The following is a 13,361-nucleotide window of genomic DNA, read 5'->3' as shown; positions in this document are numbered from 1 at the left end:
AATATTTTTTATGCAGTCAGATTAATATTTATACAGATACAGTCGCTGTTTGCAGTGGAATTACTGTGTGGTACCTTAGAGGCTTTGGTGACCCTCTCTTCTGCTATGGGTTGGCAAGATGCTGCGTAAACTTGTGAACCTGGGGGGGATTAAGGTGCAGTTTAGAAGTGTCATGAAGACTTTCTTTTTATAGGAACTCCTACTGACTGTGGGATTTGAAATATCTAGTATTTCTGAATTTCTACCGGACTGTAACCATTATTTTCTCCTGATCAGCTGAATATAAATAGAGTAGTAGAGTAGTTATTTCTACAGCAGTGCCATGAGCTAAATATATAAAATTTACGGTGTCATCCAGAGTTTCCTAAGTACAGAATTTAACACAGGATGTATTTATTTCTTTTAGCTGGAATAGATTTCCATATAAGGTTTAAATTGGTCTCCAGCTGTTTTGTTCTTAAGGCCAAATGTAACTAAAAACGTAGAGGCAGCTTCTTCATAGGTATTGTTTATGCAAGGTGACTCGGTGACCTAAGTACAAGATACAAAATACTTAGATTTTCTATAAAAACTTGTTTAAACACCAGCAAGCTTGAGTCATCCTTTTATACCACTGAGGCTGACAAATTGAGAGTTGTGTACTTTGTGAGGGATCTTTTGGTTAAGGCTTTAAAAATAAATGTTATATTCATGGTATGTGGATATCAAAGATCCCATGGCTCCTCCCAGTAGAAATAGAGTCTGCTCCAATTTCCTTTGCCAGAATAATGTATTTCCTTCAATTGTGGTGTGATGTTGTGACTTTTGGCCTCATCTATGAAAGCGCTTGGTGTATATCAAAGCTATTAAAGCATTCTGTTTTGGAAATGAGTAAGGCAACTTAAAATCAATTACAGGCATTGTTAATATGAGAGAAGTTATGCCACACAAATTATTACTGTATATCAGGCTTCATGTAGCCTTTACAGTTTTATAAATCTGTAGGCAGGTTTTGGAAGTAAAACATACTATATTGCTTTGGTTTTGTTAATACTTATTTTAGTATACTACAGTAAAAAACATTAATGGGCTTTCAACAGATCATAGAATCAAAGAATCATAGAATAGTTAGGGTTGGAAATGACCTTAAGATCATCTAGTTCCAACCCCCCTGCCATGGGCAGGGACACCTCACACTAAACCATATCACCCAGGGCCTCGTCCAGCCTGATCTTGAACACTGCCAGTGATGGAGCATTCACAACCTTCCTGGGCAAACTATTCCAGTGCCTCACCATCCTAACAGGAAAGAATTTCCTCCTTATATCAAATCTAAACTTCCCCTGTTTAAGTTTTAACCCGTTACCCCTTGTCCCATCACTACAGTCCCTAATGAAGAGTCCTTCCCCATCATCCCTATAGGCCCCCTTCAGATACTGGAAGGCTGCTATGAGGTCTCCATGCAGCCTTCTCTTCTCCAAGCTGAACAGCCCCAACTTCCTCAGCCTGTCTTCATACAGGAGGTGCTCCAGTCCCCTGATCATCCTTGTGGCCTCCTCTGGACTTGTTCCAACAGTTCCATGTCCTTTTGATGTTGAGGACACCAGAACTGCACACAATACTCCAGGTGAGGTCTCAGAAGAGCAGAGTAGAGGGGCAGGATCACCTCCTTCGACCTGCTGGTCACGCTCCTTTTGATGCATAGGCGTGTATAGAGCACTCTATATGTCAGTAGCATCCTGGACTTTAAATATAGTTGAGATAGATAATACTGAGTTTCTACTTCCACTTTCTTCCAAGTAAACTAAAATTAACTCTCATGAGAATTAAAAATCCTTGCCCTTCTTTAATATTATGTCCTTCCCACATGAAAGAGAGTAGGAAAAAAACTTTTCACATTTTGAAGGCTGGACAGAACAAACTGAAAAGTCTAAAGTAAAGGCATGTTCAGTGTGAAATCATAGACAGAAGGAGTTTCAAGCAGTCTTGTTATCTATTGCCTTCTTCCAGTCCGAACCCCCTTTACTTCTTTTACTCCATTAGATATCTGTTTAGCCTGAAGGGTTTGGGTTTTTTTTTGAGAAAAACCCTGGTGTTGGGGATTCCACAGTCTTCCCAAACATCTTTTTTGCTGCAGCTTAAGCCTGTTATACCTTGTCTTAACACCCCACCATGCACTGAGAACAAATAAATACCTTTTTACAACAGTCTTTGTATCTCAACACTACTATAATATTTTTCATCTTATTTCTGTTCTGACAACCTGAACTGCAGTTCGTATGTTCTAGAAGCCTGAATTCACAGTATGAAGGTCTCTAGGCATCCTCTTTACCTCAAGTAGTGTTCTCTAGAGCTTTCTTCATTTACAGACAAGGAACAAACTGTATTTTTTCAAAAGAACTTGTTTGTACAGGATTCCTCTAGAGCATTAACATAATATGACCCTGGTAAACTTACGTGAAATACCTGTATTTACTAATGGCAATAATTACAATACTGATAATATTTCCTTGAATGTTTTTGAAACCATGTATCTTATATCCTTTTGCAGGGCTTCTGATTCTGTTACTGGAGAAATGATTCCTACCTTCCTTGGATCTCTTTCACACTCTGCTTGTGGAGACATTCCAGATGCTTGGCCTCTTATGCAAAACTCAGCTTGTTGTGACAGCATTTCTTTCTGTGAATCATATTCAGAACTGGCTGGAGGATCTGCAAAATTGTGCAGTACTGAGACTGAAAATGCAGCCACTGTTGAGCTGGATAATGACCATGAACTGAGTGAAGTACTTACTTCAGCTAAGTCTCTTGATGGAAATGTTGCAAAGTCCGTTGAAATCTCTAAACATAGAACATGCATAGAAGTTTCATCACTTCGGAACGCAGAGGCTGCTGAAACCCAGCCAAAGACAAAGCATAATGGAACAGAAAATGACTCTACAGACTGATAAAGAGGTAAAATCCGTAACTACAAAGGAGCGAGAATGAGTACTTAAGACATGGACTGCTAGATAAAAATAGAATGGTAAAACATTGTAGGGTTATGTTTCTCTACAGGTTACACCTAGCTATTGCTGAAATGAATTAAAACTCTACAAGACATTCAACACTTTCACATTTTGAATCATTGATTTAAGGTGTAATTACTCAAACTATATGAATAGTATAAACCAGAATGCAGGGGCGAGTTAACACCAGTCAGCTTTTATCAGATTGAGGGCTTTTTTCATTGAAATTCAGGGAGAAAAATCAGCTTAATAGCCTTATGACTGAACTATTATGTGAGGCTAGTCCTTGTTTATGAGGGAAGAACTGAAGACTTGTCTTTGTTCATTGTAAACAAAGCATAAAAGACATGCAGGTGTTCATCAAAAAATATTTATCTTCTGTGTGAAGTTACTACAGCAGTAACATAAACAGAAGAGAGAATCTTTAATGCATTTTAATGCCATTCATATTCCCATGTCATCAGAAAAAACATTCTAGAAGCTTGTCCATAAAATATAATTTAATCTATAAAAGCTCAGAGAAAATGCAGGTCCAAGGTCAGAATGAAAAGAAGTTATAAACAATCCTTTCTAGCATATAAAACAGTGACAGCTACTGCTTCATCATTATATCTTTTTGAATATTAGCTGTGCTCTGTATTTTTCAAATGGCATTTTCTACTATTGGAAGTAACTTGGAACAAAAACGTAATCTGAAAAAAGATCCCAAATCATGGCATGTACTGGTGTTGTTACTTAAGGTTTATGCAGGCTGCAGCTGGAAAGCTGAAATAGTCTCCTGTGCATACACACAGAGGCAGGAACAGAAGCAGTTGCCACTAATATTATTAATAATCCACCAAACTTAATTAAGAAAATTACACTAACTGTAATTATGAACATTTTAGGTCTTCTGCAGAAATGAAACAGCCTTCCTTTGATCCTCTTCCATTTGGTTTACATGCCACTTTCATATTGCTCTTACAGAAGTAGAAAGTAGTTAGTATTTAAAAAAAAGCATGTTCTGAAAACATGTAAGTAAGTGCAATAGTTGTTAGTTAATTCTTTGTAAATCAAGCCTTAATTCTTCAGGTGATATTTTCAAAAGGAGGAAAAGGAGGTAAACAGACTGCTAAGTCAAGAGGTTTTTTGCCATTGACTTCAGTGGAACTTCTATATCACTGGGAAAATTTACTTCTATCGCTGAAAATATCAGCCTTATCTAAGTCATAGAATCATAGAATGGTTAGGGTTGGAAAGGACCTTAAGATCACCCAGTTCCAACCCCCCTGCCATGGGCAGGGACACTTCACACTAAACCATGTCAACCAAGGTGCTCCCCACCCTGACCTTGAACACCACCAGGGATGGAGCATTCACAACCTTCCTGGGCAACCCATTCCACTGCCTCACCACCCTTACAGTAAAGAACTTCCTTATATCCAATCTAAACTTCCCCTGTTTAAGTTTGAACCCGTTACCCCTTGTCCTGTCACTGCAGTCCCTAATGAAGAGTCCCTCCCCAGCATCCCTATAGGTCCCCTTCAGATACTGGAAGGCTGCTATGAGCTCTCCACGCAGCCTTCTCTTCTCCAGGCTGATCAGCCCCAACTTGCTCAGCCTGTCTTCATACAGGAGGTGCTCCAGTCCCCTGATCATCCTTGTGGCCCTCCTCTGGACTTGTTCCAACAGTTCCATGTCCTTTTTATGTTGAGGACACCAGAACTGCACACAATACTCCAAGTGAGGTCTCATGAGAGCAGAGTAGAGGGGCAGGATCACCTCCTTCAACCTGCTGGTCACGCTCCTTTTGATGCAGCCCAGGATATGGTTGGCTTTCTGGGCTGTGAGCGCACACTGAAGCCGGCTCATGTTCACTTTCTCATTGACCAACACCCCCAAGTCCTTCTCCACAGGGCTGCTCTGAATCTCTTCTCTGCCCAACCTGTAGCTGTGCCTGGGATTGCTCTGACCCAGGTGCAGGACCGTGCACTTGGCATGGGTAAACTTCATGAGGTTGGCATCAGCCCACCTCACAAGCGTGTCAAGGTCCCTCTGGATGGCATTCCTTCCCTCCAGCGTATCAACTGAACCACACAGCTTGGTGTCATGGCAAACTTGCTGAGGGTGCACTCAATCCCACTGTCCATGTCACCGACAAAGATGTTGAACAAGACCGGTCCCAACACCGATCCCTGAGGGACACCACTCGTTACTGGTCTCCAGCTGGACATTGAGCCATTGACCACAACTGTTTGTGTGTGGTCATCCAGCCTGTTCTTTATCCACCGAGTGGTCCATCCATCAAATTGATGTCTCTCCAATTTAGAGAGAAGGATGTCGTGTGGGACAGTGTCAAATGCTTTACACAAGTCCAGGTAGATGACATCAACTGCTCTACCCCTGGCCATCAGTTCTGTAGCCCCATCATAGAAGGCCACCAAATTGGTCAGGCAGGATTTCCCCTTAGTGAAGCCATGCTGGCTGTCACCAAGCACCTTGTTGTTTTTCATGTGCCTTAGCATGCCTTCCAGGAGAATCTGCTTCAATATTTTACCAGGCACAGAGGTGAGACTGACTGGTCTGTAATTCCCCGGGTCATCCATTTTTTCCTTCTTGAAAATGGGGGTTATATTTCCCTTTTTCCAGTTGTCAGGAACTTCACCTGACTGCCATGATTTCTCAAATATGATGGCCAGTGGCTCAGCAACTTCATTTGCCAGCTCCTTCAGGACCCGCGGGTGGATTTCATCAGGACCCACAGACTTGTGCACGTTCAGATTTTTAAGATAGTCTCAAACCAGATCCTCTCCTACAGTGGGCCCAAGGTCTTCATTCTCACAGTCCCTGTGTCTGCCTTCCAAGACTTGGGTGGTTTGGTCAGAGCCTTTGCCAGTGAAGACCGAGGCAAAGAAGTCATTCAGAACCTCAGCCTTCTCCAAATCCAGGGTAGCCAGTTCTCCCGACAGCTTCCGGAGAGGGCCCACGTTGTCCCTAGTCTCCTGGCCCTCCTGCTGCACTTCCTTCTAGTTGGGACACAACATTCCTGAGCTTGTAGTAGATGGTCCTTGAATATCAACCAAGGGTCTTGGGCCCCCCTGCCCTCTAGGGCTATATCCCATGGAACCTTACTAAGCAGGTTCCTGAAGAGGCCAAAGTCTGCTCTCTAGTCATACACTTCTTTATCAATAGATTATTTACAATAGACAGTTTTGCCTCTAACAATGTCTGGTACTAACTGACCATGTGTCACATAGCAATTGTCATAGTTTCATTTTGGAATATGCCAAATACCATTAGGTGGTAGCTGTATTCTCTAGGTACGTGTAGGAAGGGACCGTGACATGGCTATGACTGAAAATCTTAATGCTGTGAGTTCCCAGTTTTTCTGCAGTTCTCAGTGGAACTTAAATGCTCTCCTGATGTTTTAAGGGAATATATTTCTATATTAACAAAATTAAAAATTCAAAAGCTTGTGGGTTTTTTCCCACTAAACCATGTACCGGCTTCAGAGGTTGATACATAATAGAGGCTAGCCTCCAGTGATGGGGCTACAGAACTGATAGATAGGGGCAAAGCAATTGGTGTCATCTACCTGGACTTGGGCAAAGCACAAAGCAGTGTGCGCTCGCAGCCCAGAAAGCCAACCGTATCCTGGGCTGCATCAAAAGGAGTGTGACCAGCAGGTCAAAGGAGGTGATCCTGCCCCTTTACTCTGCTCTTCTGAGACCTCACTTAGAGTATTGTGTGCAGTTTTGGTGTCCTCAACATAAAGAAGGACATGGAACGGTTGGAACAAGTCCAGAGGCAGACCATAAGAATGATCAGGGGGCTTGAGCACCTGCTTTATGAAGACAGGCTGAGAAAGTTGGGGCTGTTCATCCTGGAGAAGAGAAGGCTGCGTGGTGGTTCTACTGAGATTTGTGCATCATTCTGAATAAGCAAGATGGTTTGGGAGGGTTAGGTTTTTCTTCATGATTTTGTCTTTAATAGATTTCGCTAATTTATTTTGCACAATTTCTCCATATTTGGACTCTGCAGTTCATCATTATGTATGCATCTGTAATGGAGAAATATAAGTAGTGTTTGAGGACGGGGACTAGACTTGCCTGAGATGTATTTTCAGGCTGAACTCTATCCACCTGCACAACTTCAAGAAAATTCTTTCACCTCAGTTTGCCCCTTTTAATTGGGGGGGGGGACAGGGGGGGGACGGGACGGGATAGGACGGCACAGTTTGCCCTTTATCTTAGTACATGTGGATGCATTGCAGTCTTGCGTAGGTCCATATTTTCTTGTTTTATTGTATTGCAAAGTAAGTAACAATTTGCTACAGGTTTCAGCTTTAGGTTTAGGTGAATTTTTACAGCAAGCCGTGAGCAAGCTGAATTTTTTAGTGCTTAGTTAACTGCAGAAGTACATAAAGGTTTTTTATGGGCTTATGTAATCACTGTTCTATCACTTTGTTTTAGGAAACCAAGCTATGCCTCTCAGCAGTGAAGATGAACATGTCCCTTATGCTTCTCTGCTGATTCTCATCAAACTTAGTCCAGCCTTCAATGTTGCATGGTTTTAAAACCAGATGGGAAAAAAATGGCATTATTTCACACCTTCTGAGCAGTTGCATCTGAGCTGCAACAGCTGTAAAGTGAAACTTCAAGGAGCATCCTAGGAGAACCCTGAAAATTGATCTATGACCTTTTGCATCGTTTTTAAAAAAGAACCTATTCCCTCAGATTATCAAAAAGTCTAATGGAGTGAGCTTAAAAGTATGTGTAAATACAGCAAGAAATATAAATGTTTCAGCGTGTCTAGGTGGGCATCTTAAATATGACTACAGATGTCAGAAGGCGTGGGACAGGACGCTGCCAGCTGTTCTGCTTGCAGATTTATGCATGCATTAGGATTTTTTTGGCTTGTTCTAATTTTAAATCAGTTTCCTGCTGCTGAAGGACTTGACTTATGAAAACAAACATTTCTATTTATGCAAGGATCATCTATTGGTAAACTGAAGCTTTTCTTATATATTACATTATAGTCAATAAGCTAGTTTGGGGAGTTAAAGAATTTGCATGTTACGATATGTATGTTTGAAGTCCCCTGCATCCAATTATTACATTTGTGAAGGAGGCATTGTTTTGTTAAATATAGCAGGAGATTAGCTTTAAATTAGATTTAGTTTAATGAAAGTCAGCCATAGAGATAGGGTTGTTATGTTTAATTGGTAGTCTCAGTATTGAAATACAGCACTTGTTGTTATAGCATGTAATTTTGAGATGTTGAAATAAATGTAATCAACTGTCACATCAAGATGCTAGTCTATAGGAGGTGCCATGAAAGTATTCATACAAGGAGACTATTACTAATATTTTTTAGTAATGCATTATTTTTAAGGGTCAAGCTTCATGTTGACCTAATTCTTTCATTTAGCAGACCTATTCATCCACATTACTCTACCTTCTGTCTGTAGTATTGTGTAGATTCGTTTTTGCCGCACAAAATACGAAAACTGCTTCATAACATTTACAAAAAAAACCTCTGAATTGAATCCTCAAAATTGTGTGCATGCCTAGCAGTGTCAGCTCTCTGCCTTCATTGCTATTAAGATTTCTTTAAATGCAATTTGTTGCACCCTATCCCATAATACCATTTTTCCTGAAGCCATTTTATCCCTAAAATAGTTCTCAGTTCTGTGAGTAATCCCAATAACCTCTACTGATTCATTACATTCAACAGGCTCCAACTTGTCAGTGATGAACTCTAGCAATTATTCTTTTAAGTACCCAATGTGCCTTGACAAAAGCAAAGCAATCAGCAAAACAAATGCAAATTTGCAATAAATATTACTCATCTTTCCACACATGGTTTGTGTGGCAATGGAAATGTTGAGACAGTATTCATATTCCATAATGGAAAAACACTTTTGCTTTGAAGCATGCAATAGAAGGTTGAACCTGCACAAGAATAGCTGAAGCCAGTGTAGGCAGCCAAGGCAGTAAAATGCTTCAGCTCTTCACCAGTGAGAATATTCATGTGTGCAGAAATCATGTGTACAGTTAACAAATTCAGACCGAAGGGAGTGAAGAAATTATGTAAGTGATTTCTTTTTTTAAGTAGTAAATAGCACCATTTGGTCACTGGCAGAATAATATGCAGTTATAAAGGAAGTACAATTAGTCAACTAAATACTGGAACATATATATTCAAATAAGAGCAGGTTTGAATTATTTCTTTGGATACTTTCATACATTTAATATATGACTATATTTTTCACTACATGTGCATGAAGAGATGTGTGCTTCTTTGTATATACTTTGTAAATAGAAAAAATCCAATGTGCATTTCAGTATACAGGGAGATATTTTTAGAAGATGAGGAGATTTAACTTTCACTAATAACAACAGTCCTTTAAATGTAAAGTTCAAAAGTTTTTCCGACATCTGCCACAGTAAGTATGTTTTCCATTGGAATTTACACTTTGTAAAAGGTTTTTTGTCTGGCAACTACAGAGAAAAACACTCATTTCTCCAAATGAGTGACAGAGAGCTTGAGAGCAAATTGAGAGGGAACAATGAAGAGAGTGCTTTTTAAATATACGTGTATATTGTGTATATACTTTTTTCTTTAATTTAACCAAATAGGTCTTTTTTATATTGCTTGTGGCAAGCGATGTTGTACATGCCAATAGAAAACATACAGTACCATTGCATTTCGACTGCCCACATACCATGTCTAGGAACTTACAGTGCTGTTTTAAATGCTCCTTTAAGGAATGTAAATTAAAATCGTGTATAAATCATTTTGTAATACTTTTTCTACTTGTGAATAAAATGTTACGTGAACCAGTCTTGGTTTGTTGATCTAAAGTTAATAATACTATTCTATACAAACTTAGTGATAAATTCTTTCATTATTTTTAGAATTCCATAATGGATTAATTGCATTAAAATCATGGTATCACTTGGTCCATCTTTGTCTTGAGATGCTTGCTGTTTAACAGCTGTATCATTCTTCAAGCTGAAGGGCCTTGAAGAAGCAGTAAATTAGCATCAATCTCTAAAATCAGAGAGCCTCTAAATCTTTTCAGAACTTTGCTTCTCAAGAAAGGAAAAAAAAAACAGCTGGAAAGCACCACCCACTGCTGTCTGTATAATGTCTTAAAAGAAATCAAAGTACTCCATGCAGTAGACTGTTTCAGACAAGACAGATGTGTAAATAATCAGAGTAGCTGTATTTCTGAAACAGAAAATATGCCTTAATCATGGCCTCTGATTATTACCAACAGAGCAACTGCAGTTGCACTGCCGCAGCCAGGAGCGGTTTCAAACCTCAGTTAAAGAAAGATGGAATTAGAGAATACTGACAGAGAAGCCTGATTACCCATGATTCCAGGACATTTTCCAAACATTGTCCAGAAGTTCTATATGTTGAAAAGATTCAGGAAAGTGTTACTCAAATAGGATGTTGTACAATTTAGTGATTAAGGAAGGGATGCAGGGTTTGACTGACAAGAGTAGAGGACTGAGACAAAAGAGTAATTTGATAATTGTGTATAATTACATGACTTCTTACGGAAAAGACCTAAGAAGCAGTGACTGGAAACTGAATCCAGATGAGGATGGTAGGTAACATAAAGCCAGGTTGTTTGTGGTGGAGAATTTGTAGCACTATGGGATTTTATGGGAAAATTTGAGAGAAATTGAAAGCAGCTCTGTCCCTGTCGTTAGTTTAGTCTACCAAATTTCATGTTAGTTCTCATCTGGTATTGCTGTTATTTCTGTCTTTTAAGTACATAATTCAGAGCTTACCCACAGACCACCTTCCAAGGATAGCAAGGTCTCTTTATACAACTGTGCCCATGCGCTGCACTCCTGAGTAGACTTCTCTTCTGCTGAAGCTGTCAAAAATGGCAGCAGTCCACATCCGTATCCCACCTGATCATCCTTCTGGAGCACTTAAACACTTGGAAGTCTGCAAACCAGCACATGGCATATTTGGTAGTCCATTTCGTACCAATACAGACAGCTTGGTGACTCTCAGCACTGCTGGGATCACAATAGTGCACCCCTGCCAAAAACAAAAATTAAAAAATTTAAGAAAAGAAAACAGGAATTGAAAACCAGGTATTTATTCTGCTTTATCTGGAAACAAAATACAACTAAAAAAACATTGAGTATGTGACCATGAAACTTGAATAGACACTTGATCATATCAGATACTATATAAATGTCATTAGCAAGGCTGCAATTTTCTAGCCAACTGTCTTTCTAGAAGAAGTCTACAGAAAAAAACAACACCCCAGAATGTTTTCCCTGCTTGTGCTGCTCATCTGTACAGCAGTGCTTCCTGCCTTTTCTACAAGGTAGACAAGCTGTTAATGTAGTGATCCTCATCCTACCAGGAGGCTGAGATTGTACGGCTTTTCTCTTTGTTGTGGGCTCTTTGAGGGCCTTCAGTTTGCATTCCTGTGAAGTCCCTCCAACCAACAACCTTCATGCATTAAATTAATCCTCTCACTGACTTTAGTGATGGAGGCTTAGATCACTACCTGCAGCACATTCCAGTGCAGACACTGCTGCTTTGTTTTGCCCTGTTAGAAAAGAAGGTATTGAAGGGAGCACAGTGTTTTATCAAGCATGGAGAAAGCCGAGGTAGGGTGCTGCAGCACAAAGCTACACAATGCACACTTTTTGCTGGCAGGGTGCAATTTAATCCATACTTAGTTTTGGCATGAGTGATGGTAAAACCCACTTGCTCTTCACATTGCACAGGAGCCATTTTGATTATGGCTAATAAGGTAGAGCTTTCAATAGGGCAAAAATAATAGTGGGTGGATTTGCTAGTAAGCCTGCTGGCTTCCATAGCAGCAGTGAATGACGGCATTAAAAGAAATGTTTTCTAATATCACACTAAGAGCACACTAAGGCTTCTAGCAAACATCACAGCTTCAACAGCAGGGTTAGTTGAGTAAGAACGAGGGGTTTTCCCCATCATTTGATTTTCTAAATCCTTCCTTAGTGCAGTTGGATTTAAGTTTTCTTTTTTCATTGACCTGACAAAGGGAGATTTGGCTTTTTCAAATTATAAATTATGTTTTTAAAGAATTGATGGAAAAGCACACAAAAAAAGGCAGCATTTAGAAAGTGCTTTTTCTTAGCCTGAGTCTTTGTGGAGTTTTCACTTTCTTCTGCCCAGTTCCAGTTTGTGGCTGGGCAATTCAAATGCTATTTAGCATGTAAAAATTCTCCTAAATATGGGAGATACTATACCAATATGTAGTCTGTAATCAACAGTTTAAGGAAGAAGACTGATTTAAAGCTTGGGGAGAAACCAAACCATTGGAATTCAAGAAAACACCTTGATTTGCCCAGAATCTATATCAGTCAGTACATATATATATGTAAAATCAAAATATAGATGTTCATGTGAAGATATATTCTACAGTAGAACAGCATAATAACCAAATTTAAGAGAACTGATAATATTGCATGTGATCTGAGACAGGGCACTGTCCAGAGCAGTCAGTAATTTCATCTTTAAATCCTTAAACATGAAGGAATTACAAAACACTACAGACCAATTCACATGAGACCTTTACCCTATACAAGTATTTATTCTGTATGTGGCAGAGTTTAAAAAATGAATTGAGAACTTACTTACTTCTTAAAAAAATAGTAAAGGCTCTTTTTTTATTTTCTTTTTTTAATAACTTTGAGCACAAAAATCCAAGGGCCCTAAATATTTCATAGGTCAATATGGGAGCCTTAGAAAAGAAAAATTACTATAAGCAACAAAATTAAATATTTAGGACCTACAGCCAGGAGTCTATGGCTCTCTTCCAGGGTTTTTAAAGCTACAAGCTCTTGCTCTTCAATAGCAACATACTGGAATAGTCACTGAGTGAATGCAGTGTCTCTGCTGGGGTCAGTAGCATGTGAAGGCTGCGGCTGGCCCCACCAGAGGAGCTCTAATGCTTTTCAGCTGGTGGGGATCGCAGAATGATGTCTTGTAATGGGGATGCTCTGTGCATACATATGTGTGCATTTCCTTATAATGGACATTTAAGAGAAAGAACACTGTTGAACAGAACAGAAACAACAGATGTTACTTGTTATGAAAATAAGAATAATTGAATCATAGAATGGTTTGCATTGGAAAGGACCTAAAGATCATCTAGTTCCAACCCCCCTGCCATGGGCAGGGACACCTCACACTAGACCATGAGAAAAGTAGCATCAAGAAAGAGCATAACTGGCCATTATATTGCAAAGTAATCATATTTGAAAAGCCAAAGTAAACATCTGATCTACAGCCACCTTACTTCTCTAACTTCATGTTTACTTAAACTCGCATAACCTCTGCACCTGGCCAAAGCAAAATGAGGAAGCTCTGGAA

General features: G+C 39.6%; 1 protein-coding gene across 4 annotated transcripts in view; it reads left to right on the top strand.

Annotated features, from left to right (window-relative positions):
- The window catches only part of TNFRSF19 (TNF receptor superfamily member 19), a 63,271-nt gene extending 55,344 nt beyond the window's left edge, over positions 1-7,927 (top strand). For all 4 annotated transcript variants that reach the window (XM_057399623.1, XM_057399626.1, XM_057399625.1 and 1 more), the window contains 2 exons: positions 2,531-2,934; positions 7,439-7,927. In XM_057399623.1, the coding sequence (XP_057255606.1) occupies positions 2,531-2,927 (397 nt within the window). In that variant the 3' untranslated portion in view covers positions 2,928-2,934; positions 7,439-7,927. The remainder of the gene's footprint in view (positions 1-2,530; positions 2,935-7,438) is intronic.
- The last annotated feature ends 5,434 nt before the right edge of the window (positions 7,928-13,361 follow it).

This window comes from Pezoporus wallicus, unplaced genomic scaffold (genome assembly GCF_028554395.1).
Source record: "Pezoporus wallicus isolate ANWC-B61680 ecotype Strahan unplaced genomic scaffold, APGP_CSIRO_Pwel_v1 scaffold_6446, whole genome shotgun sequence".
NCBI lineage: Eukaryota > Metazoa > Chordata > Aves > Psittaciformes > Psittacidae > Pezoporus > Pezoporus wallicus.
The sequence above is the reverse complement of the archived record's forward strand: the minus strand, read 5'-3'. Positions and strand labels throughout refer to the sequence as shown.